Raw genomic sequence first — 25,779 nt, forward strand, 5'->3', positions numbered from 1 at the left:
CACCGGCTCTCTCTGCTCCAGACCTGAAGCCCCGTGGTGTGGTGGTGAACATGATCCCCGGGCTGCCGGCTCACATCCTGTTCATGTGTGTGCGCTACGCAGACTCTCGGAACGACGCCGACATGCTCAAGTCCCTCATGAACAGCACCATTAGTGGCATCAAGCAGGTGGTTAAGGTAGGAACTACTTTTTTGACATTGGACCTTGGTATTATGGCTACTTTAGGAACATTTGTGGAAATGACCAGATGCCCAGACTTTTCCCATCCTATATCTCCAGTGTTTGGTCAACCACATGCTTCTTCAAACCAGTCAGGGGCCCAGTCAGTGAAAGACGCCAAGCTATTAGGAAAAGACAGCTTAGGTCAGACAGCCCTAAGGGTGGGACACTGCCAGTTACACCTCAAGTCCTTACCTGTAAGACTACAACCTGATGGCCACCACCCCATCACGTCTGTCCCCTCAGGTGTGAGATTCTTGACTGTAGGGAGTATGTGTCTATCCACGTAGCAAGTTTGAATGCCAAGGAATAGGAATAGCCGAAAAATTACTCATCTCTTCCCTTGGCACTTATGTAATTCTCCCTTATAAAACCACAGTATATACTTCTATTCTTAGCCCAGACATGAAGATAAGGTATATGTAAGGGACCAGTAAAATATAGATCCATTATCCTTTATTCCCCTTCCAAATAAGAAGTAATGTTTGATTATGAGATATATTTAAAATGTTTACTTGGGAAAGTCCTATCTCACTTTTAGTAAAATATGTGTTCTAGAAAAGTTATGAGCACTCAAACCCTATCTTAAATACTCTTGGAAAAAAGAAGAAATAAAAACAGTGAGTGCATCAGGAAATGGGTAATTATTCCACCATCCACCCTGCCCAATTTTATACTAAGAATTCATTATTCATCAGGAGTTAGGAGTAGAAAACTAACATTGATTTGGTACTTTGCAGTCAGTCTTCATGGGAGCCACCAATGTGTTCTTAGAAGAGACTGCCATAAATTCATGTTTTCCTTGTTCCTATTTTCATAAATTGGGTTTTCTCCAGACACACTTGCATTATGTTCCAGGCTGTAGGCACACAGTATTTGCCCCTTCTTGCTACTCTGGAACGTTTAAATACTTTGAAAGTGAAAGATACATAACATACGGAGTATAAATCCTTTCTTGTGAGCATCGTCCATCTCAGCTTCTTCAGCAGCTCCATGCTCCTCCCACTCCAGTGCACAGCACGTTAAAGCAACCCTCACTTGTTCCACATACCCCCTTGACCACTGGGCCTTTTTCTCACACACCCCCTCCTGGCTGCCAAAGCACTTAAAATAGTTGTCTCCACCAATTATTTTTCACTCCTTGCAGTCTGGCTTCTACCCACATTACTCCACAGAAAGATCACCAGTAATTCCTCTTGCTAAATCCAGTGGTATTTTATTAACTTATTCTCTTTAAGTGGATTAAACAGTAGCAGCACCTCTTTGAAACTCTCTGACGTTGTTTTCAAAACCCAGGGCTCTCCCAGTTTCCTTCTTATCTCTCTGGTCTTCATTACCTCTGACTCCTTTGCTCATTCCTCTCCTTCCTGTCCCATAAGTTGGAATGTTCTTGCCAGCAGAGTCCTTGATCCTGAGCTCTTGTCTGGCCACCCTTTTCCTTCAGGGAGGATATCCTTCTGCCTCTCTCCTGTGGTTTTCTCAGCTGCCCTGGTTCCCCATCATTTCTGCATCCTCTGAGTTTTTGCAGCACAGCCTATGCCTATCATGTAAGCTGTCAGCCACCTATTTAACTGTGTCCTATATATGTCATGTCTGCCTTCCCAGTCAGAATGTGACATTTGGAGGCCAAGGACTAAGACGTTTCTCAGGCATTCCTACAGTGCCTGCTTCAAGTGTCATAACACATGATGTAACCTGTACAGAAGTACTTTGCAAACCATAACCTGCTAAATAAATATGACTTTATTTTCATGTTGTTGTTGTTCAGTTGCTCAGTCGTGTCTGACTCTTTGCAACCCCATGAACTGCAGCACGCCAGGCTTCCCTGTCCTTCACTATCTCCCAGAGCTTGCCCACACTCATGTCCATTGAGTCGGTGATGCCATCCAACCATCTCAGCCTCTGTTGTCCCCTTCTCCTCCTGCCTTCAATCTTTCCCAGCATCAGGAGGTCTTTTCCAATGAATTTCTCTTTATATCAGGTGCCCAAGTATTAGAGCTTCAGCTTCATCATCAGTCCTTCCAATGAATATTCAGGGTTGATTTCCTTTAGGATTGACTGATTTGATCTCCTTGCAGTCCAAGGGACTCTCAAGAGTCTTCTCTAGCACTGCAGTTCAAAAGCTTTGGCACTCAGCCTATTTTATTGTCCAACTCTCACATCCATACATGACTAGTGGAAAAACCATAGTTTTGACTATATGGACCTTTGTAGGCAAAGTATTGCCTCTGCTTTTTAATATGCTGTCTAGATTTGTCATTGCTTTTTTCCCAAGGAGCAAGTGTCTGTATTTTAATTTCATGGCTGCAGTAACCATCCTCAGTGATTTTGAAGCCCAAGAAAATAAAATTATTTTTATAGTATAAATTTAATAAAGTCTTTAATGAATAAAAGAAGAATTATTTTTGGTCAAAAGCCACCAGCTAGAAAAACAAGTAAGATATGTCTGTTCTTGGCTCAGAACAATAACAAAATCCATCTTTGTCTTTTCTTGTTTTTTTTTTTTAAGGAACATTTAGAAGACTTTGAGATGCTGTCCTTTTGGCTTTCCAATACCTGTCATTTCCTCAATTGCCTGAAGCAGTACAGTGGAGAAGAGGTAGGGACGCCTGCCTGCTCTGTGTTCTGTACTGCCCGCCAGTCTGCAACCCCCTCGTGGCCCCAAGCTCGCCGGAGGAATTAGGAATCAGATTGCCCAGCCCAGGGACATCCTCTGCTCCAACTGGTCTCCTGGCTTCTTACCCAGGAGACCAGCTTCATGTCACCAGCTGAATGGAGGTCACAGGCAAAAACACTTCCAGAAGGAGGTTTAGACCTCGGGCATGATACTAAGACTCAGTGTCCTTGACTTCCAAATTACATGAGGTGGATTCTTCCCCGGTGGTCCACTGGTTGAGACTTCATCTTTCAAGGAGAGGGCGTGGATTCGATCCCTGGTTGGGGAGCTGAGATCCCACATGCCTTGCAGTCAAAAAATAACAAAACATAAAACAGAAGTAATGTTCTAACCAGTTCAATAAAGACTTTTAAAATGGTTCACATCAAAAAATCTTTTTAAAAAATTCATGAGATAGATTCAGTGATTTTTTTATTTTCCTTCTGGCTGTACAATTCTGAAGTTGTTAATGTTATCACTCCAAAACACAGCCTTTAGTTCAACCTGCCTACTTTTTCATAGCTGTTATCACTACAAGATTTTGGTTATTCCTCCATCTCTGTAAATCCTTTGCCATTCTGACTCTGCTTTCAAGGGGCTGACATTATAATGAAGTTCTTCACCATCAAGTACTCACAGAATATTATTTCATTGACCTAAAAGAACAAAAATGACTGGGATTTTCAATGCTCTGCAAAATGGTTATACCATTTTATAGTCCTATCAGTAGTATATATAGTTCTGGTATCTCATACCTTTACAAACACTAGGTATTGACAGATGTTTTATTATTTATCAGTCTCATGGGTATAAGATGATACTCTGTTGACTTAAATTGTAATTGCTTGATCACTAGCAAGGTCAAGCATCATTTCAAATGCTTACTCATCAGTTGGATTGTTTTTTAGATTGCCTAGTCACATCCATTCTCCGTTTTTCTTAGGGGTGATTCTTTTTTCTTATTGATTTGTAGGAGATCTTTACATAGATTCTGGCCTATCACTGACTTTTCTTTATGGAGCCGTTTGTCATCCACAAGTTTTGAATTTTGATGTACTTAAATCTATCTGTCCTGTTCTTTTATGATACATGATTCAGTGTCCTGTTCAAGAAATTCTTCCCTACCCTGAGATCATGAAGTTCTTTTTTCTTCTAAATAATTCAAATTTAGAGTTCATAATTATGCTTTTATCCATAATTGGTGTGATTATTTATCTCAAATTGACATGTGAAGTGATGGTCACATGTCTTCTTTCAGGAGAGAAAATAAAATATGAGTAATCCTACTAGTATTATAGAACAAAAGGAGAAATAAGTAAAGAAAATCCAACTTCTTACATTGGGGCAGAGAGGGGCACAGACCAGTCCTTTTAAGATAAGCTGGCATCTGTGTGGCTTTAATGGGAGGCATATCATCACCATTTTTAAAAATTTATTTATTTTTTAATTACATCACCATTTTTAAAATCCTTTCTTTACCCACTTTAACCATGTGTACGATGTTTTTTCCTTGTCTGAAGATTCTTTAATTACTGTATTTTTATTTCTAAAATTCCAATGATTCTTTTTTGCCTCTGCCTTTTATAATGTCCTATTCTTATCTTAAAATATTTTTTTAAATATTACTTCTTTGAACATTGTAAATGTATTACCATGTTCAGGTTGGGATGCTATAACAGAATACCACAGACTAGGTGGCCTAAACAACAGGAATTTATTCTCTCACAGCTCTGGTGAATGGAAATCTGAGATCAGGGTACAAGCATAAGTGGTGAAAGTTCACTTCTGGAATTGAAGATAGCCACCTTCTCCCTATGTACTCACATGGCCTTTCCTTAGTGCATGGGATAGAAAGCAAGAGTGATCTCTCTAGTGTCTCCTTTTATAAGAACACTAATCCCATCAGATCAGGACTCCCACCCTTGTGACCTTGTTTAACCTTAATAACATGGAGACAGAGACCCCATCTCCAAATCTAGCCACAGTGGAGGTTATGGCTTCAAGATATAAATGTGAGGGGGAAACAAATATTCAGTACATAACACTCATATTAAAGCATTTCAGATTGGCCTATACTCTATAACTGTTAAGTTATGAATCTCATTTATTGCATCTATCAACCTCTTACAGCAGTTTATTTCCTTGGATGCTCCGCTGTTTTTCCTATGAGCTTCCATGGGGGTTGTTTTCCAGTGTACCCTAATTCTGGAGGCACATATTTGTTGAAAAGTTGAACAGAACAGTAATATTTACAGATCCTTAGATTCAATCAACTGTAGATCATGGAGTACTATATAACACATAACTTAGTGGAAAAGGTCCACATGTAAGCAGACCTATGTAGTTCAAACACATATCATTTAAGGGTCAAGTGTAGTTAGTTATAGAAAATAAATGCTATCCTAAACATTAAGAATTCATCTGATAAAGATCAGACATTAAGTGTAGGAGTTATAGTAGAAACTTATTGTAATATCATTAGAGATAGTATTTTAATTTCCTATGTGTCTACATTATTCTAATATTTATATGTTCAAAATTACTTTCAGGAATTCATGAAGCATAATAGTCCACATCAGAATAAGAATTGCTTGAACAATTTTGACCTTTCAGAATACAGACAGATTCTCAGTGATGTGGCTATACGAATATATCATCAGTTCATTATCGTAATGGAAAATAACATTCAACCAATAATAGGTAAGAAAAGAATCGATGACTAAGAAATATCTATGATATTGAGACCTTAAAAAATGAATCTGCGTGGAATGTGTAATTGAAAAGCACATAATTTTTTTAAGCCAATAGTAAAATAATTTATTGGTTTAGTCTTATCCTTTTCTGTCCCACCCTTCCCCCAAAGAAAGCAACTAAGTCATGTTGACATAGGTGGTATTAGTAGGGTGATACTTAGTACTCATAGTAGCAGAAAAGGCCAGTGTGGTGTTGACAGTCCAAACTGTGATTTGGTCATGTTTCCAGTGGTATAAGCAAACGTTCACACAAAAACGTCTACATCTCCCGAAAACAAGCATTAATTTTCAGAGTTGGTACAGCCATGATACTCAGGAAGGAAGAGAACCATTTTTTCCTCAAGTAATACTATTTTTAGAGATTTTCCGTAACCACAATGCAAATAAGAGATTCACAATATCACCTACATAAGTATGCTTCTCTACCGTAGCTTCAAAGAACATAATTTTGAAACAAGAAACTTTATTAATATAAATGCCCACTATTTAATTCTCTGCCTAAAGTGACTGCATATATAAAAGTACATGGGTCATAGTTTTCTTTCTATAAGGGGGATCCATCCTATAGGGAAAGATTTGGGAGAACTGCTGCTAGTTATGTGGCTAATCCTGATTCTGAGCCAAGTATTTTTGAAATCCTAGAGCTCCACTCAAATTCTTGTATACTTTCTTTAGTTTTCTGAAATTTGAATACTGTTGGCTTTAAGTAGTTCCAGACCATGAGTTGTCACGCTAACCAGCTCTCTCTCCTGTCAAGTTGAAAGAAGAGGAACTGTTCCCCTGCTGTAGATGGTGGTTCATTCCCATCCACTGCTTACACCCCTGTTGTTCCCCAACCCAACCCTCCATCCTTCTGCTGTCTGTTACAGCTGTATCCACACTAACTCTTGTGAACATTGTCCGACTCCTGGAATAGACGCATGAGAGCAGGGGAAGTGTCCTCTGGGCATCCCCACTGCATGTGCAAGGAAAGCTTCCATTTCTCTCTGCAGTGCCGGGCATGCTGGAATACGAGAGTCTGCAGGGCATTTCTGGCCTGAAACCCACAGGCTTCCGGAAGCGGTCCTCCAGCATAGATGACACGGATGCCTACACGGTGGCCTCCGTCCTGCAGCAGCTGAGCTACTTCTACAGCACCATGTGCCAGAATGGCCTGGACCCTGAGATCGTGAGGCAGGCAGTGAAGCAGCTCTTCTTCTTGATTGGGGCGGTCACCCTGAACAGCCTCTTCCTGCGCAAGGACATGTGCTCCTGTAGAAAAGGGATGCAGATAAGGTAAGACCCGTAAGCCATCACTAACCCTGGAGAGCCTGGCTGGAAAAGATGCTCCTGAAGTCCGAGACTGCACACTCTGCCCGCCCTCCCTCCTCAAGAGCGGCACTGCTGGAGGGTGTGCAAAATGACTCTTAAAGCCATGGAGATGTCAGCCATCTGATGCCAGGCCCTCCTCCCATCATTCTACCTATGCTAACTTGACACTCTGGCAGAGTGGCTTCAACTAAGAACTAATAACTGTGTGTTTTAAATTCTGGCCCTCGGTGGTTATCATATATGCAGCCAGTATTTGTTGACCACCACCTCTGTGACTAGCACTGCTGGTGGGGGACGCAGGAAACAAAGGAAAGGGTAATTTGATCCCTGCTGTTGAGAAGCTAAATGATGATCCAAGACCACTATAATGAAGTCATAAATAAGTGGTACAGGAAGTGCTTCAGAGAGGAGAGATGATCGTGGCCAGAAAAGTTAAAGAAGCCTGAAAACTGTTTGTGAGTGATCAAAAATGGAAGAACATTCCTGGTAAGGGAATGAGTGGGCAAAGCCATAGCAGTAGGACTGAGTGAGGACCCCTCCTCAGGCAGCAGTAAATATTAATAGCTCTGTCTAGATTAAGTGCAGAGAAGGAAATGGCAACCCACTCCAGTACTCTTGCCTGGAAACTCCCATAGACAGAGGAGCCTGGTAGGCTGCAGTCCATGGGGTCGCTAAGGGTCAGACACAACTGAACAACTTCACTTTTACTTTTCACTTTCATGCATTGGAGAAGGAAATGGCAACCCACTCCAGCGTTCTTGCCTGGAGAATCCCAGGGCTGGGGGAGCCTGGTGGGCTGCTGTCTATGGGGTCACACAGAGTTGGACCCGACTGAAGCAACTTAGCAGCAGCAGCAGCAGTTAAATTAAGTGAAGGCTTATGTCAGGATCTATAGGACTGCAGTAGAGTGGTAAGCTGGACCTAGATTGGGAGGGCGTAAAATGCCAGGCCAAGCATTGAGAGTTCATCCTGCAGACATGATTATCCAGTTTGTTTTTTTTAATTTCTTTTTGTGTATTTATTTATTTTTGGCTGTGCTGAGTCTCTGTTGCTTTTCGAGGGCTTTCTCTAGTTACCTCTTATGGGGCTATCCTTCTTTGCAGTGTGAAAGCCTCTCATTACAGTGGCTTCTCTAGTTGCAGGGCATGGGCTCTAGAGCTCAGGCTAAGTAGCTGTGGCATGTGGGATTAGTTGCCTGATGTTGTGCGGGATCTTCCCGGACCAGAGGCTGAATCTGTGTCCCCTGCTTTGGCAGGCAGATTCTTATCCATTGTGCCACCTGGAAGTCTAGTCATCCAGTTTTGAAGTGTGTCAGCTTCTCTGTCTCTAAACCAAGAAAACACAGATCATTAGCTATTGTTTGAATTAACACTGTCACATGATTAGAAAGCAAATAATATGGGGTAGATATTTAAGATTTTTTAATATGTACACGGATTTGATACCTGTAGGTGACGGGAGGATGTAGGGTGGTGATGATGGCAGTGACACAATGAAAAGTGACCTAAAAAGTTTACTAAGCCAAGTAGTACACAAGAGGCATCCATTACGTCTTCTTAGCGTTGGTGAAACTTGGACATCTCTACAAAGCAGTGTGTGAAATTCCCATGACCCCAGGTTGTGGTTTTCAGATACAAAGGAGTATTCAGGAGGGCTGGGCTTTGTGGGTCTTTTCTTCTTCACTGAGAGGAAAGGCTTCTGTTTATTTCCCAAGCTCTGAACAGATGCCCTGAAGTCCTCTGGGGCAGGCCTCAGGCTTATTTAAAGTCAAGTTATAAGCCTACACATGTCACCAAAGTCTTTGCTAAACAATTCTTATTCCACCAGTAGGTCCCCAAGCTGAGTGAACACTTGTCCCCATAGGAAGTGCTGTTAGGGAAGTGCTGCCTTTCCGGTGTGTTGCTCTGAGTGAACAGCACATGCATCTTAGAGACATTTGTTCATTCAGACATTGATTCAGCTTCTGCCATAAACAAGGTACTTCAGGACTGGCAATGATTTTACCATGACAACGTAAGCACTGCAATAGCAAAACATGAACACAAGTGGAAAATCAAACTCCAAGAAAAGAAACATAAAGAGTGGACAGAGTAGCTTGAAAACAGGCACTGGGCTTTCTGACTGCCGGGAGAAAAAAGCAAAACACCAGTAGCTCTCTGGTCTCATCTGGCACGGAGAAGCAGACCAGTTCCTGGGAAAATGTAAAAGTTTTCCTAGTACATAGTTCTTTTTTTTGTTCCTAGTGGGCTGCCGTCTATGGGGTCTCACAGAGTCAGACACAGCTGAAGCGACTTAGCAGCAGCAGCAGCAGTCATAAATTTATTAAAAATATTATCTCATGTGGAACTTTATTTCACTATCTCCACAGTAGCATTTTTATTGCAAGTTCCATTGTGGTGATTTTGCCCAGGCATCATATATATATATATATATTTGGCTCTGCTGGCTCTTCATTGCTGTGCAAGTCTCTAATTGCAGCAAGTGGGGGCTACTCTAGTTGCAGTGTGCAGGCTTCACATCGCAGCAGCTTCTCTTGCTGCCGAGCATGGGCTCTAGGTGTGGGGGCTTCCGTAATTGTGGCTCATGGTTTCAGTAGGTGTGGCTTCCAGGCTCTAGAGCACAGGCTCGACAGCTATGGTGTATGGGCTTAGTTGTTCCACGGCAAGTGGGATCTTCTCGGATCAGAGATTGAACCCGTGTCTCCTGAATTGGCAGGTGGATTCTTTACCACTGAGCCTTCAAAGAAGCCCACCCAGGGTTCTTTGATAAGAACCTAGGTAGGGCCTGTGGAGACAGTTCTGTTAGGAACCAGAATGATGTGGCCCAAGTACAGACATTGCTTGTTGTCCTGAGGGAATCTGGGGAGAATACAAAAGGCATTGACTTGGGTCTTGGAGGACAAGAAGGATTTCAGCCCAAGAACTAGAGAAATGAGCACAGGCCTCAGTGAAGAGATGCTTAGGGCAGGGTATGAATAGCCCTCCTTGAAAGGAGAACCAGAGTGATGGGTGGATCTAGAAAGGTGACTTAGAGACAGAGCAGAGTGCCAGCATGAGAAATACATGCTTTAGTCCCTTGGGAATGGCAGCACCCTCAGAGTTTTTTGTTTTTCAGAAGGCTTTAAATGATGGATTCGTGTTTTGTGTTTCTTGTTTTTAGTAGTTGTGGGATTATTCGGGTCATAGATTTCATCTTAGGTGAGTCTGGTAGTTTTTGGTTTTCAAGGAATTAGTCCGCTTCATCACAGTTGAGGTAATGTGTGTATCACTGTTCAGAATATTCCTTTATTATTCTTTTAATTTCTGCAGAATTTGTAGCAATGGCCCCTCTTCCACTCCTCTGTGGGTAATTTGTCTTCTCTTTTCCTTGGTCAATCTTGCTACAGGTATATCAATTTTATGATCTTTTCAAAGAACCAGGTTTTGATTTCACTGATTTTGTCTTTTTTTTTTTTAATTTAATGGATTTCTGTTACTGTCTTTTTTCATTCCTTCTACCCACTTTGCATTTAGTTTTCTTCTGGGTTCCTAAAGTAGAAGCCTGGATTATTAGCTCTGAGACTTTTCCAAAATAAGCATTTAATGCTATACATTTCTCTCCAAGCACTACTTTAACTCTATCCCCCAACACACAGTTTTGATGTATGTTGTTCAGTTCATTTTTGTTCAATTCAAAATATTTTTTAATTTCCCTCAAGTCTTACTCTTTGACTCTTAGATGGTATAGAAGTGTGTGTTGTTTAATTTCCAAGTGTTTAGAGACTTTCTTGTTACCTTTCTGTTATTGATTTTAGTTTAGTTTTGTTGTGCTTAAAGAATATACTTTGTCAGTCAGACTCTTAGAAACAAAAGGTAGAATGGTGGTTGCCTGGAGCTGATGAGAGAGAGAGAAAAAGGGAGTTGTTGTTCAATGCTTGTACAGTTTCAGTTTTACAAAATGTTCTGGGAGCTTAGTTTCACAACATGGTGCATATAGTTAAGACTACTATGCTATACTATACACTTACAATGGTTAACATGGTAATTTTATGTTATGTATTTTCTACCACAATTTTTTAAAAGATCTCTAGATGCACACAGGTTAACATACACTGTAGATTATGATGCTAGAGTTCCCAACCATCCCACTTTGTCTTAGACTTTCCCAGATTTATTTTTAAAACACAAACTTATAAATACTTTTACATTGAAAAAAACAAACTTTATATTTGTTGTTGTTGGTCAGTCATTAAGTCATGGCTCTTTGCAACCCCATGAACTGCAGCCCACCAGGCTTCCCTGTCCTTCACCATCTCCCAGAGCTTGCTCAAACTCAGGACCATTGAGTCGGTGATGCCATCCAATCATCTCATCCTCTGTTGTCCCCTTCTTCTCCTGCCTTCAATCCTTCCCAGCATCAGGGTCATTTCCAATGAGTTGGCTGTTTGCATCAGGCGGCCAAGTACTGGAGCTTCAGCTTCAGCATCAGTTCTTCCAATGAATATTCAGGACTGATTTCCTTCAGTGTTGACTGGTTTGATCTCCTTGCAGTCCAAGGGACTCTCAAGAGTCTTCTCCATCACCACAGTTCAAAAGCATCAGTTCTTTGGCGTTCAGCTTTCTTTATGGTCCGACTCTCACATCCGTACATGACTACTGGAAAATCCATAGTTTTGATTAGACGGACCTTTGTCAGCAAAGTAATGTCTCTGCTTTTTAATATGCTTTGTAGGTTGGTCATAGCTTTTCTTCCAAAGAGCAAGCGTCTCTTAATTTCATGGCTGCAGTCACCATCTGCAGTGATTTTGGAACCCAATAAAGTCAAGTCTGTCACTGTTTCCACTGTTTCCCCATCTATTTGCCATGAAATGATGAGAAAATTTATATGATTTCAGTTATTTTTAAATTTGTTAATACTTGCTTTTATGACCCAGAATACAGTCTACTTTTGTGAATATTCCAAATGCAGTTGAAAAGAATATACATTCTTCAGTTGTTGGGTAGAATATTCTGTCAACCAGACCCAATTTGTCATTGGTATTTTTGGGGCTTCCCTGGTGACTCAGACAGTAAATAATCTGCCTGCCATGCAGGAGACCTGGGTTCGATCCCTGGGTCAGGAAGATCCCCTGGAGAAGGGAATGGCAATCCACTCCAGTATTCTTGCCTGGAGAATTCCATGGACAGAGGGGTGACTAAGACTTTCACTTTCACTTTCATTTTTCATTGTTCTGTATCCTTGCTGATTTTCTGTCTACTAATTCTGTTGACTACTGAGAGGTGTATTAAGTCTTCAACTGTAATTTTGAATGTGTCTATTCTTTCAATCTGTCAGTTTTGCATTATGTATTCTGAAGCTCTGTTTTTCTTACACTCTGAGTAAGGTGCATACACATTAAACATTGTTATGTCATCTTGGTGAGCTGACCCTCCTATCATTATGTGGGGGTCTCTCTCTATCCCACCCTGTTAATTTTCTCTGCTTTAACATCTACTTTATGGACTTCCCCGATGGCTCAGATGGTAAAGCGTCTGTCTACAATGCAGGAGACTCAGGTTCGATCTCTGGGTTGGGAATATCCCCTGGAGAAGGAAATGGCAATCCACTCCAGTACTATTGCCTAGAAAATCCCATAGACAGAGGAGCCTGGTAGGCTACAGTCCACAGGGTCACAAAGAGTAGGACATGACTGAGCGAAATGAGTCAGTTGTATCTTGTCTGAAAGTCTGCTTTTTAATTGGATCAGTATACTTTTAATTTCATGGCTGCAGTCACCATCTGCAGTGATTTTGGAGCCCCCCAAACTGATATCAGTATATCAGTCTTCGTAGTATACCTTTTCCCATTCTTTTGTTGTAAACTTATTTGTGTAATATTTGAAGTGTCAGTTCAGTTCAGTTCAGTCGCTCACTCATGTCCGACTCTTTGCGACCCCATGAATTGCAGCATACCAGGCCTCCCTGTCCATCACCAGTTCCCGGAGTTCACTCAAATTCACGTCCATCGAGTCAGTGATGCCATCCAGCTATCTCATCCTCTGTTGTCCCCTTCTTCTCCTGCCTGCAATCCCTCCCAGCATCAGGGTCTTTTCCAATGAGTCAACTCTTCGCATGAGGTGGCCAAAGTACTGGAGTTTCAGCTTCAGCATCATTCCTTCCAAAGAACACCCAGGACTGATCTCCTTTATTTATTTATTTATTTTTAAATTTTAAAATCTTTAATTCTTACATGCATTCCCAAACATGAACCCCCCTCCCACCTCCCTCCCCTTAACATTTCTCTGGGTCATCCCCATGCACCAGCCCCAAGCATGCTGTATCCTGCGTCAGACATAGACTGGTGATTCGATTCTTACATGATAGTATATATGTTAGAATGCCATTCTCCCAAATCATCCCACCCTCTCCCTCTCCCTCTGAGTCCAAAAGTCCGTTATACACATCTGTGTCTTTTTTGCTGTCTTGCATACAGGGTCGTCATTGCCATCTTTCTAAATTCCATATATATGTGTTAGTATACTGTATTGGTGTTTTTCTTTCTGGCTTACTTCACTCTGTATAATCGGCTCCAGTTTCATCCATCTCATCAGAACTGAGTCAAATGAATTCTTTTTAACGGCTGAGTAATACTCCATTGTGTATATGTACCACAGCTTTCTTATCCATTCATCTGCTGATGGACATCTAGGTTGTTTCCATGTCCTGGCTATTATAAACAGTGCTGCGATGAACATTGGAGTACATGTGTCTCTTTCAATTCTGGTTTCCTCGGTGTGTATGCCCAGCAGTGGGATTGCTGGGTCATAAGGTAGTTCTATTTGCAATTTTTTAAGGAATCTCCACACTGTTCTCCAAAGTGGCTGTACTAGTTTGCATTCCCACCAACAGTGTAGGAGGGGTCCCTTTTCTCCACATCCTCTCCAGCATTTATTGCTTGCAGATTTTTGGATCGCAGCCATTCTGACTGGTGTGAAGTGGTACCTCATTGTGGTTTTGATTTGCATTTCTCTAATAATGAGTGGTGTTGAGCATTTTTTCATGTGTTTGTTAGCCATCCGTATGTCTTCTTTGGAGAAATGTGTATTTAGTTCTTTGGCCCATTTTTTGATTGGGTCGTTTATTTTTCTGGAATTGAGCTGCATAAGTTGCTTGTATATTTTTGAGATTAGTTGTTTGTCAGTTGCTTCATTTGCTATTATTTTCTCCCATTCAGAAGGCTGTCTCTTCACCTTGCTTATATTTTCCTTTGTTGTGCAGAAGCTTTTAATTTTAATTAGATCCCATTTGTTTATTTTTGCTTTTATTTCCAGAATTCTGGGAGGTGGATCATAGAGGATCCTGCTGTGATTTATGTCTGAGAGTGTTTTGCCTATGTTCTCCTCTAGGAGTTTTATAGTTTCTGGTCTTACATTTAGATCTTTAATCCATTTTGAGTTTATTTTTGTGTGCAGTGTTAGAAAGTGATCTAGTTTCATTCTTTTACAAGTGGTTGACCAGTTTTCCCAGCACCACTTGTTAAAGAGATTGTCTTTACTCCATTTTATATTCTTGCCTCTTTTGTCAAAGATAAGGTGTCCATATGTGTGCAGATTTATCTCTGGGCTTTCTATTTTGTTCCATTGATCTATATGTCTGTCTTTGTGCCAGTACCATACTGTTTTGATGACTGTGGCTTTGTAGTAGAGCCTGAAGTCAGGCAAGTTGATTCCTCCAGTTCCATTCTTATTTCTCAAGATTGCTTTGGCAATTCGAGGTTTTTTGTATTTCCATACAAATCTTGAAATTATTTGTTCTAGTTCTGTGAAAAATATGGCTGGTAGCTTGATAGGGATTGCATTGAATTTGTAAATTGCTTTGGGTAGTATACTCATTTTCACTATATTGATTCTTCCGATCCATGAGCATGGTATATTTCTCCATCTATTAGTGTCCTCTTTGATTTCTTTCATCAGTGTTTTATAGTTTTCTATATATAGGTCTTTAGTTTCTTTAGGTAGATATATTCCTAAGTATTTTATTCTTTTCGTTGCAATGGTGAATGGAATTGTTTCCTTAATTTCTTTTTCTACTTTATCCCAGGGATGCAAGGATTCTTCAATATCCGCAAATCAATCAATGTAATACACCACATTAACAAATTGAAAAATAAAAGCCACATGATTATCTCAATAGATGCAGAGAAAGCCTTTGACAAAATTCAACATCCATTTATGATAAAAACTCTCCAGAAAGCAGGAATAGAAGGAACATACCTCAACATAATAAAAGCTATCTATGACAAACCCACAGCAAACATTATCCTTAATGGTGAAAAATTGAAAGCATTTCCCCTAAAGTCAGGAACAAGACAAGGGTGCCCACTTTCACCGCTACTATTCAACATAGTTCTGGAAGTTTTGGCCACAGCAATCAGAGCAGAAAAAGAAATAAAAGGAATCCAAATTGGAAAAGAAGAAGTAAAACTCTCACTGTTTGCAGATGACATGATCCTCTACATGGAAAACCCTAAAGACTCCACCAGAAAATTACTAGAGCTAATCAATGAATATAGTAAAGTTGCAGGATATAAAATCAACACACAGAAATCCCTTGCATTCCTATACACTAATAATGATCTCCTTTAGAATGGACTGGTTAGATCTCCTTGCAGTCCGAGGAACTCTCAAGAGTCTTCCCCAACACCACAGTTCAAAAGCATCAGTTCTTCGGCGCTCAGCCTTCTTCACAGTCCAACTCTCACATCCATACATGACCACTGGAAAAACCATAGCCTTGACTAGATGGACCTTTGTTGGCAAAGTAATGTCTCTGCTTTTGAATATGCTATCTAGGTTGGTCATAACTTTCCTTCCAAGGAGTAAGCGTCTTTTAATTTCATGGCTGCAGTCACCATCTGCAGTGATTTTGGAGCCCCCCAAAATAAAGTCTGACACTGTTTCCACTGTTTCCCCATCTATTTCCCATGAAGTGATAGGCAGCATATATTTGGGTCCTTTTATTTTTTTATCCGGTCTGACAATCTCTGTTTCTTTATTGGTATATTTAGACCATTTTAATTTAATGTATTTATTGATATATGTTATATTTAGATATAAGTCTACCATTTTGTTATTTTCTGTTTGTTCCTTCTGGTTTTTATTTCTTTGATTTCCTGTTTCTGTCTTATTTGGGGTTCTTTGAACATTTTTGGCATCCTTTTTAAATTTCTCTATTGTGTTTTCTCTATATCTCACTGTATCTTTTTTAATGGTTGCTCTAGAAATTACAGTATCATACTTACCTTTTTTCAATCTATTTGGAATCAATATCTTTTATTTTTAAATTGGATTTTTAAAAGCTGTTTATTTGGATTTTTTGGTCACACTGCATGGCATGCATGGTCCTGGTTCCCCAGCGAGGGACTGAACTCAGGCCCCCTTCAGTGAAAGTCTGGAGCCCCAGCCATTTATCACATTAAGTGAAATGTAGAAACCTTACCGTCACATAGGCCCCTTTCCTCTCTTCGGTTTATTCTGTAGTTGTCTTACTCTGTACTTCTACATACATCAAAAACTCTACCAGACAGTGTTATAATTTTTAGTTTCAGTTTACCTAGGATATTTTCAAGGGCTCAAAAGGAGAGAAATAGTCTTTTATATTTATCCAGATATTTACCATTTCTTCATTTCTAATGTTTCAGGTCTCACTTGTTCCCCCCAGATCTCATTTTGATCTCATTTTCCTTTTGCCTGAGAAAATTATTTTAGTAATCCTTTAGAGCAGATTCACTGGCAATAAATTTCCTTAGCTTTCTTTAATCTAAAAATATCTTTATCTCACCTTCTATACTTGACCTATACTTCCTGAACTATGTTTTTGTAGGCTGCCAATGTCTGGGCTGACAGTCCATTTTTTCATCAGTTTTAAAATGTTTCACTTTTTTCTGGTCTCCATGGTTTCTGATGAGAAATGCACAATCATTGAATTATTATTTCCCTACAAATAATACATAGTTTTTCTCTTATTGATTTCCAGATTTTTTTCTTTGTGTTTAGTTTACCACAGTTTGATTATAATGTGACCAAGTATGGATTTCTTTGAGTTTAGCTTCTTTGAGATTCTCTGGACTTCTTAAATCTGCAGGTTTGTGGATCTCACCAAATTTGGAACATTTTCAGCCATTTCTTCAAATGTTTTGTTTGCATCATACTTTCTCCTTTCCTTCTGGAATTTCAGTGACAGAAATGTTAGAGATTTCATTGTTTTGTTACCCCTAAAGTTCTGTTCTTTATATTTTTCCTTTGGACTTCCAGATTGTAGAGTCTTTGTTTGGTCCCTTGAAGTTCTCTGACTCTGTTCTGCTGTTGAGCCCATTCAGTGAGTTCTTTTGTTTCTGTTGCTGTATTTTTCAGCTCTACAATTTCTCAGTTATTTTTTAACATCTTGTGTCTTTTCTGAGATTTTCTGTCTTTGCATGTATTTCAAGATAGTTTGTCTTTACTTTTTGGAGCATTTTGTGATAGCTTCCTTTGTCAGATGATTCCAACATCTGTGTCATCTCAGAGTTAGTATCTATTAATTGCATTGTACAATCTGATGAGATTTTCCTGTTTCATATGCCTAGTAATTTTAAATTGTATTCTGGATACTCTAGTATTATGAGACACTGAGTCTTTAAATCCTGTGGAGAATGTTGATATTTTTATCAGATAATCAACCCACTGGGGTTCAGGTTCTGAGAATAATTCTGATTCCTTGGTCAGCTCAGTTTTCAAAGCCTTCGTAATGCTATTTGCTTCTATCTTATGTGTGACACACAGTGGCCAGTCTGAAACTTGGGTGGTGCTCAGTCCATAGTTTAGTCCTCAAAGTTTTAAGTGTGTAGATTCCTGCATGGGCTCAGGGGAGTGCCCAGGAGTTATCAGCAAATTTAAGGGTCACCTTCCCGAGCTTTTTCCTCTCCATAATACTCCTGGTACTTTCCAGATCTCTGAGGACCCTTTCTTTTGTCCTCCAGACAGAAAACTTGGGCTTTACTTCACTCACTCTGCTACACTCCCAGCACATGTCCCCATCTGGGGTCAAGTGGTGGGAGGATAGAGCTAGAGGTGTTCACCCCCATCCTCTTGAGCTACAGTTCCTCCAGCTGAAGGAAGTTCCTCTCTGCTTTAGTGTGCTGCTGGAGCCTGTTGCCACCACCATAGGACTGTTTGGGGCTTGCGCAAACAGAGTGAAGAAAAAGAAAGAAAAGGAGAAACAAGAAAAACAGAATTTCTACCCTCTCTCAGAGTATTAGGACACCCCTTTTCAGCACCTCAAACCAGAACTGGAGGGTTCCTCCTAGAGGTTTTAGTTGACAGCAATGTCCACTGCTGAATTTCAGGCTGCTTTGAGTTCAAACCAGTGACTAGCCAAGGGGAAGGTACTGGTAAACTCAGTATTAATTGGGTGCTACTTCAAATTCTGGTCTTCTTCCCCACACCACCTGCTACTGTTTACTTTTCAAAGTCCTCAAATAGTTGTTCCAGGCATTCCATCCAGGTTTTATGACTGCATTCCGTGGGAGACACAAAATGGAGTGCTTATTCCAGCTTACCAAGAACTAGAACTCCCAATACAGGTTTTTGAGTAGGAGGATTAAGATGCTCAAAATTCAGATTTAGAAAAACTGTGGCAGAATTGAATAGGATGGATTAGAAGGGATGAGATGGGAGGCCCATTAGGAATCTACTGTAATTAGAACTTAAACTAGTGGGACAAAATTGACAATGACAGTGTTGGGGTGGGGTGGGGGTGCTTACCAGAGCAAGAGAAGTCATTTCACACTTCTCCTTATGGAATACATTAACTCAGCATTATTGGCCCAGTGATATAACCTATGGGGAGTTGCTAATCTGGAAGGTCAGAGCTAGAGCTGACCTTAGAGATCACCTAGTTCACTCAATTTCTTAAACAGCTTCATTGATATATAATCTCCATGCCATATAGTTCACTTGTTTAAAGTGTAGAGTTCAGTGAAGTTTGGTATATTTACTGAATTATGTAACCATCACCATAATATAATTTTAGAAAAGCTTCATCACTCCCAAAAGAAACCTTAAACCCAGTATCAGCCAGTCTTATCCCCTACCCACATCCCACTGAGGAGTCCCCTCCTCCTCACCTCAGTTCACTTCAGTTCAGTCGCTCAGTCATGTCCGACTCTTTGTAACCCCATGGATGCCAGGCCTCCCTGTCCATCACCAACTCCCGGTGTTTACTCAGACTCATGTCCATTGAGTCGGTGATGCCATCCAACCATCTCATCCTCTGTCATCCCTTTCTCCTCCTGCTTTCAATCTTTCCCAGCGTCAATGTCTTTTCCAATGAGTCAGTTCTGTGCATCAGGTGGCCTTAATATGGGAGCTTCAGCTTCAGCATCAGTCCTCCCAATGAATATTCAGGACTGATCTCCTTTAGGATGGACTGGTTGGATCTCCTTGCAGTCCAAGGGACTCTCAAGAGTCTTCTCCAACACCACAGTTCAAAAGCATCAATTCTTCAGTGCTCAGCTTTCTTTATGGTCCAACTCTCACATCCGTACATGACTATCAGAGAAACCATAGCTTTGACTACACAGACCTTTGCTGACAAAGTAATGTCTCTGCTTTTTAATATGGTGTCTAGGTTGGTCATAGCTTCTCTTCCAAGGATCAAGTGTCTTTTAATTTCATGGCAGCCATCACCATCTGCAGTGATTTTGGAGCCTAAGAGAATAAAGTCTGTCACTGTTTCCATTGTTTCCCCTTCTATTTGCCATGAAGTGATGGGACCGGATGCCTTGATCTTGTTTTTGAATGTTGAGTTTTAAGCCAGCTTTTTCACTGTCCTCTTTCACTTTCATCAAGAGACTCTAGTTCCTCTTCGCTTTCTGCCATAAGGGTGGTGTTATCTGCATATCTAAGGTTATTGATGTTTCTCCCAGCAATCTTGATTCCAGCTTGTGCTTCATCCAGCCCGGCATTTCACATGATGTATTGCATATAAGTTAAATAAGCAGGGTGATGATATACAACCTTGATGTACTCCTTTCCCAATTTTGAACCAGGCCATTGTTCCATATCCGGTTCTGTTGCTTCTTGACCTTTATACAGATTTCTCAGGAGGCAGGTAAGGTGATCTGGTATTCCCATTTCTTTAAAAATTATCCAGTTTGTTGTCCTCCACACAGTCAAAGGCTTTAGTGTAGTCAATGAAGCAGCAGTAGGTGTTTTTCTGGAATTCTCTTGCTTTTTCTTTGATCCAATGGCAACATCAAATATATTTTCTTTCTCTACAGATTTGCTTATACTGGACATTTTTTAATAAATGAAACCATAAAATATGTTGTCTTTGGGGAATAGCTTCATTCACTTAGTGTAATGTTTTCATATTTCACCCATGTAGCAGCATGTGTCAGTATCTCCCTCCTTTTCACTGTTGAATAGCATCTTACTGTATAGACAGACCACAGTTTATTTATCTCTCCACCAACTGGTGAACATTAGGGTTGTTTTCATTTTTTTACTATAATGATTAATGCTCCTATGAACATTTGTGCATGATTTTTTTGTGTGGACCTTTCAATTCGGAGTTGCTGGGTCAGATGGTACTTCTGTGTTTAACATTTTGAGGAAATGCTTGTTTTCCCTAGCAGCTGTACTATTTACATTCTCACTAGCAATGTGTGAGTGTTCTCAACACCCTGATTTACCAAGATAGGTAGAGTAACTTTCCAGGCTCACAAAACAGATTGATGAGATTAAAACCCATGCCTCTTAATTCATAAACCTATGATAGTAAGTGACAGAAACTGGAATTGAAACCCCAGTGAACTTAGAAAACCTTCTACCAGTTGAAAATTTTCTGCTACTTTAGGAAAAGAGTTCAAACAATTTTTATACCAGTGTAAGTCCCCTCTTGGAAGGAAAGTTATGCCCAACTTAGATAGCATATTAAAAAGCAGAGACATTACTTTGCCAACAAAGGTCCATCTAGTCAAGGCTATGATTTTTCCAGTGGTCATGTATGGATGTGAGAGTTGGACTGTGAAGAAAGCTGAGCACTGAAGAATTGATGCTTTTGAACTGTGGTGTTGGAGAAGACTCTTGAGAGTCCCTTGGACTGCAAGGAGGTCCAACCAGTCCATCCTAAAGGAGATCAGTCCTGGGTGTTCATTGGAAGGACTGATGCTGAAGCTGAAACTCAAATACTTTGGCCACCTCATGAGAAGAGTTGATTCATTGGAAAAGACCCTGATGCTGGGAGGGATTGGGGGCAGGAGGAGAAGGGGACAACAGAGGATGAGATGGCTGGATGGCATCACTGACTCGATGGATGTGAGTCTGAGTGAACTCCGGGAGTTGATGATGGACATGGAGGCCTGGTGTGCTGCGATTCATGGGGTCGCAAAGAGTCAGACACAACTGAGCAACTGAACTGAACTGAACTGAAGTCCCCTCTTCAAATATCATTATGAGTTTTTCCTTTAAGATATTTTCAAATCTATTATTAAAGGTACATTAATAGATTGTTTTATAAATTATTGTAGTCGCTGCTCTTTGCTCAGATTTTCTCCAAAGTTTATTGCTATTATGGCCACTCTCCCTATACCATCATGATCCTTAGAATCATGGATCATGAGAGCTGATCACCTGGCCCAACCCCCTCTTGTTACAAATGAAGAAACTGCTGGACATGGTCCTAAGGATCTTAGTGAACACTGGTACCATGTTAGGACATGCTTGGGGACTCTACACCTTCCCCTAAAGTGTTCTAAATGGATCACCCACTGTTCTCTGCTCCTCTGGCTTTTACTCCAGGTGCAACATCAGTTACTTAGAAGAATGGCTTAAAGATAAGAATCTACAGAACAACTTGGCCAAGGAAACTTTGGAGCCTCTTTCACAGGCAGCATGGTTGCTTCAGGTCAAGAAGACCACCGACAGTGATGCCAAGGAGATCTACGAACGCTGTACCTCCCTGTCTGCTGTGCAGGTAATCAGGTTTGTTCAGTGTCTCCCCGATCCTCGCCAGCAGATCATGTGACTGGCATCCCCTTTCCTGGCTTAGCTGGCATGGGGTGCATCTGCATCTCTGTGTGCTCTTTGAGGAGCATACATATCTCCATGGCCCACCCACGTATCTAACAAGCATTTATTAAATACTAACTCTAGACCTTGAAAACCTAAAAGCTCGTATGGCACATTCCCTGCCCACAAAACCACAGATGTGTTGGGGGGAGGGGAGAGGATGTAGGGGTAGAGAAGGCTGGAAATGAGGAATTGTCTCACAGTCATCTAATTATATGATGTCCTTGCTCCCATCTGTGCTCTTCTCAGCTTGTTTTCTCTTTTCTTGGGGAAAAAAATAACACATGGATCCTAGAGCCAAATTACAGTATTAAAGAACCACTTGTGATTCCCAACTGTTCCCAGACCACTGGAACCATCATTTCATGGACAAAGTTATCCTTTTCGTGGCCTTATACCATCTTATGCATTGTTTGCAGATCATAAAGATTCTTAATTCATACACACCTATAGATGACTTTGAGAAAAGAGTGACTCCATCCTTCGTTCGCAAAGTGCAGGTGAGATGCTTAAGATGTGCCTTTTAATTTTTAGTATGAGAAAGCGATATTTAATGACCACTGTAGAAGTTCAGAATTAAAGTACATGTACCAAATATACAAAGGAAAGGCACACAGGAAAAATGGCCGAAATCTTCCCTGTCAGATTCCCCCTGTTTTCAGAACCCATTGTAGCCCTGGTGGGAAGGGACTGAAAACACCAAAACCATGACTCACAGTCTACATCCCTTCAGCGTGTCGTTTCTCATCAGCTTTGAGCATAGACAAGGGAACAGAGGCTGAATGGAAACAGAGAACCTACGTACTCATTTTTTCTTATTTTAATCCCTTAAGTTTCTTTCCCAGTGCCTTAGGGCAGCAGTTCTCAAAGTTTCATTCAAGAGTCTTTGGTGAGGTGGGGAGGAGTGGATCCTTGAGATAATTTCAGAGAGTCCGCAAAGTCTTCCTTTTTCCAAATATATACCTGTGTGAGGCAGACTTTTCTTCACACACTGCAACCAGAATAGCAAAGCACTACAGGTGAATGCAGAAGCAGATACAAGATCCCGCCTGTCATATTAAGCCAGTCACTAACATTTACAAAATTCCAAAAACAATACTACTTCTCAGTAGTTTTTAAAAATAAAATAAAATAAAATAAAATTTTCTTTCAAATTTGAGTTATTTTTCAATAAAAATATGTTAACATGTCTTGGGCTTTTCTTGTTATTTTAATGAATTAATAAGTATTTTAAATTATTGTTTTATTACTAATATGATAAATATCCATAGCTCTAACCACACACACGAAAGCTGTTTGGGGCCCTCAGTAATTTAAGATTTTAAAGGGGTCCTGAGACCAAAAAGTTTGCAAACCACTGAACTAAAAATAATTGTGAATGCAATAAAAATTTAATACCGAGCTCCACTCATAAGCTGAGAATTATGCCATGAGAATAGGTAAGAATAGAAATTAGATTGATTTACAGTCAGCCCATCCTGGGGGAAATTAACTTCTGAAGTGAAAAAGAGCAAGTAAGTCTTCATGAGAGCTGGCCTGGAAGACCCAAATAGACCATTTCACCTTGTGCTGTGCTGTTGAAAAGCCCTTTTGTGTGTTATCTCACATGATTTTGAAAGAAGTTTTTCACTGTTGTGTTTTCCTTACTCTTGACTTCCAGACAGCAACACAGCAGAGTGCACTGGTTCCCTTATTCATTTTCCCCCTGGTTCTAATTTCAGGCTCTCCTCGCCAGCCGAGAGGATTCCTCACACCTGATGTTGGACACCAAATACCTCTTTCAAGTCACATTTCCTTTTACTCCCTCTCCACATGCTCTGGAAATGATCCAAATCCCCAGCAGTTTTAAGCTTGGCTTTCTCAATAGATTATAGCAGGAGAAAAGGGCTTAAGTGCACTTTTCTTTCAAAAGCTCAGTGAAGCTCAAATAAGAGGGATGTGGCTTACACCTGACTGGAACTGGAAATGCTCTGGAATGTGATTTAATGAAGAAAATAAGAATTCTCCCAAATGGGCCACATCTCCTCTTGCTCATGGTGATGGTGCTGCCGCTATCATCTTGTAAGAATTAACACACACCAGTTGAGGTTGGAAAGGCCACATCTACCTTTGGAATCTCAGCCAAATTTTACTAGAATTCCTTCAATACTCATATTTTCTGCCTGGTGCCTCTATCTGGTGATAAGGGTCCACCCATTGGGAGTGAGGCTCTCGGGACACAGCTTATCCTGTTTTCTAAGGTTCATGGGAAGCCCAGATATTTATGAAGCCACAAATGGGTCCAGGATTGTCTTTCAAATAATCCCATTTGACCATGATCCATCAGAAATTCTCTCACCCACATGCTTGCTTGATGAGGGCGAGGGTGCTTCACTAACTCTTTTTACTAAAGACACTTCTGCATTAAAAAATATTTATTTCAGGCCCCTCTAATTTTTAAGAGAATATTCAATCTGAAATAAATCATGAAGTATTTTTATGTAAATATTCATTTAAAACTAATACATCATTCAAGTCTAACTCCCATATCATTTATCATCTCCTCCAAAAGAACACGTCATTAAATTTTCTCTGCCAACATATTTGCCATAACTTTTCATTGTTTAATATCTTTCATACAATGACTTAAAAAATAGTTTGAAAAGGCAACCTAAATGATTTTTTCTGTCTTATCAGCATTCAAATATGTTTTAAGATTTCCTCATAAAAATAACTGAAAAATTATGTCAGTTCCTTCTTTTGAGAAATCTCCCAAGTTTTGTGGGAACTGACTATTCATTGTTCCTCCAGGTTTCCTTATTTCTTCCTTTCAGAGCACAAAACGTGACTTGATAAGCACTCCTAGCCTGTGAACTCAGTGCTCTTCCATACCTTTCCAAAGTCACAGGCCATGGCTGACTCTGTAATATGGGCATATACCTTAGGAGTAGAAATAATCCATGATGATGAATCAATGTCACCCTTCCAATATGTAATAATGTCTTTTCATATCATAAATAATTTAATTTAGTTCACTCAGATATATTGTATATGAAGAAATGAGAAGTAGAACTTTGTAATATTTTAATCAATAAAATTACCACATGATCTGGGTCAAATTATTTTATTTGCCAGGAGATTACATTTTTCCTAAGTGCACAAGGTTTATGCTTTTCTTTAAGGGTCATACTTAAAGATGCTGCAAATGTTACAGATCCATCACACCTCATAAAACACATATAAAAATTTTTTAGCGAGGAAGTAAATACGCCCTCTTTGGCTATATCTCCATGTAGCTCCCAGACTGTGCCAGCATTAGGGGCTACTTGGCAGAGAGTTGGCTGGGTTTTGATTCACATGGATTGCCTTCTTCCTGCCCCTTCCAGGTCTCCCCTACACCACAAAGAGCCCATCACTCTTCCTTTCTGGCTCCCATAACTCCGGTACCATGTGAGCTCCTGGAGAAAAGGTCATCTCAATGCTAGCAAGTGGAACTTCAGGAGCAGAGTCTTACTGAAGGCGGCAGGGTTTGTCGGGGGTCAGTCTTGGGAAGGAGTAGATCTTGTTTGAAGACAAGGGGACCTGCAGAGCTTGCAAAGCATAGGCATGGAGAAAGGGGCAGGGGAGCATTCACTGCACTGTCTTGATCCGTTCTACAAAGCTGAAGTTGGCAAGGGTGACCAAAACCATGAGGTACTGATGGGGTGAGGACTGTGAAAAGGCAGGAGCTGCTGCTAACCTTCAGTAACAGGTAAATGTCGGGGTCACTCAGTGAAGCAGGGTGTGAATTCACG

The 25,779-nt window shown here is 40.4% G+C and overlaps 1 protein-coding gene across 1 annotated transcript in view; it reads left to right on the top strand.

Annotated features, from left to right (window-relative positions):
• The window catches only part of MYO5C (myosin VC), a 121,106-nt gene extending 96,013 nt beyond the window's left edge, over nucleotides 1–25,093 (top strand). The window contains exons 35-41 of the mRNA XM_069596500.1: nucleotides 22–176; nucleotides 2,729–2,818; nucleotides 5,425–5,575; nucleotides 6,621–6,903; nucleotides 21,737–21,911; nucleotides 22,426–22,506; nucleotides 23,728–25,093. Coding sequence (XP_069452601.1) covers nucleotides 22–176; nucleotides 2,729–2,818; nucleotides 5,425–5,575; nucleotides 6,621–6,903; nucleotides 21,737–21,911; nucleotides 22,426–22,506; nucleotides 23,728–23,880 — 1,088 coding nt within the window. The 3' untranslated portion in view covers nucleotides 23,881–25,093. The remainder of the gene's footprint in view (nucleotides 1–21; nucleotides 177–2,728; nucleotides 2,819–5,424; nucleotides 5,576–6,620; nucleotides 6,904–21,736; nucleotides 21,912–22,425; nucleotides 22,507–23,727) is intronic.
• The last annotated feature ends 686 nt before the right edge of the window (nucleotides 25,094–25,779 follow it).

This window comes from Ovis canadensis, chromosome 7 (assembly GCF_042477335.2).
Source record: "Ovis canadensis isolate MfBH-ARS-UI-01 breed Bighorn chromosome 7, ARS-UI_OviCan_v2, whole genome shotgun sequence".
Classification (NCBI taxonomy): Eukaryota; Metazoa; Chordata; class Mammalia; order Artiodactyla; family Bovidae; genus Ovis; species Ovis canadensis.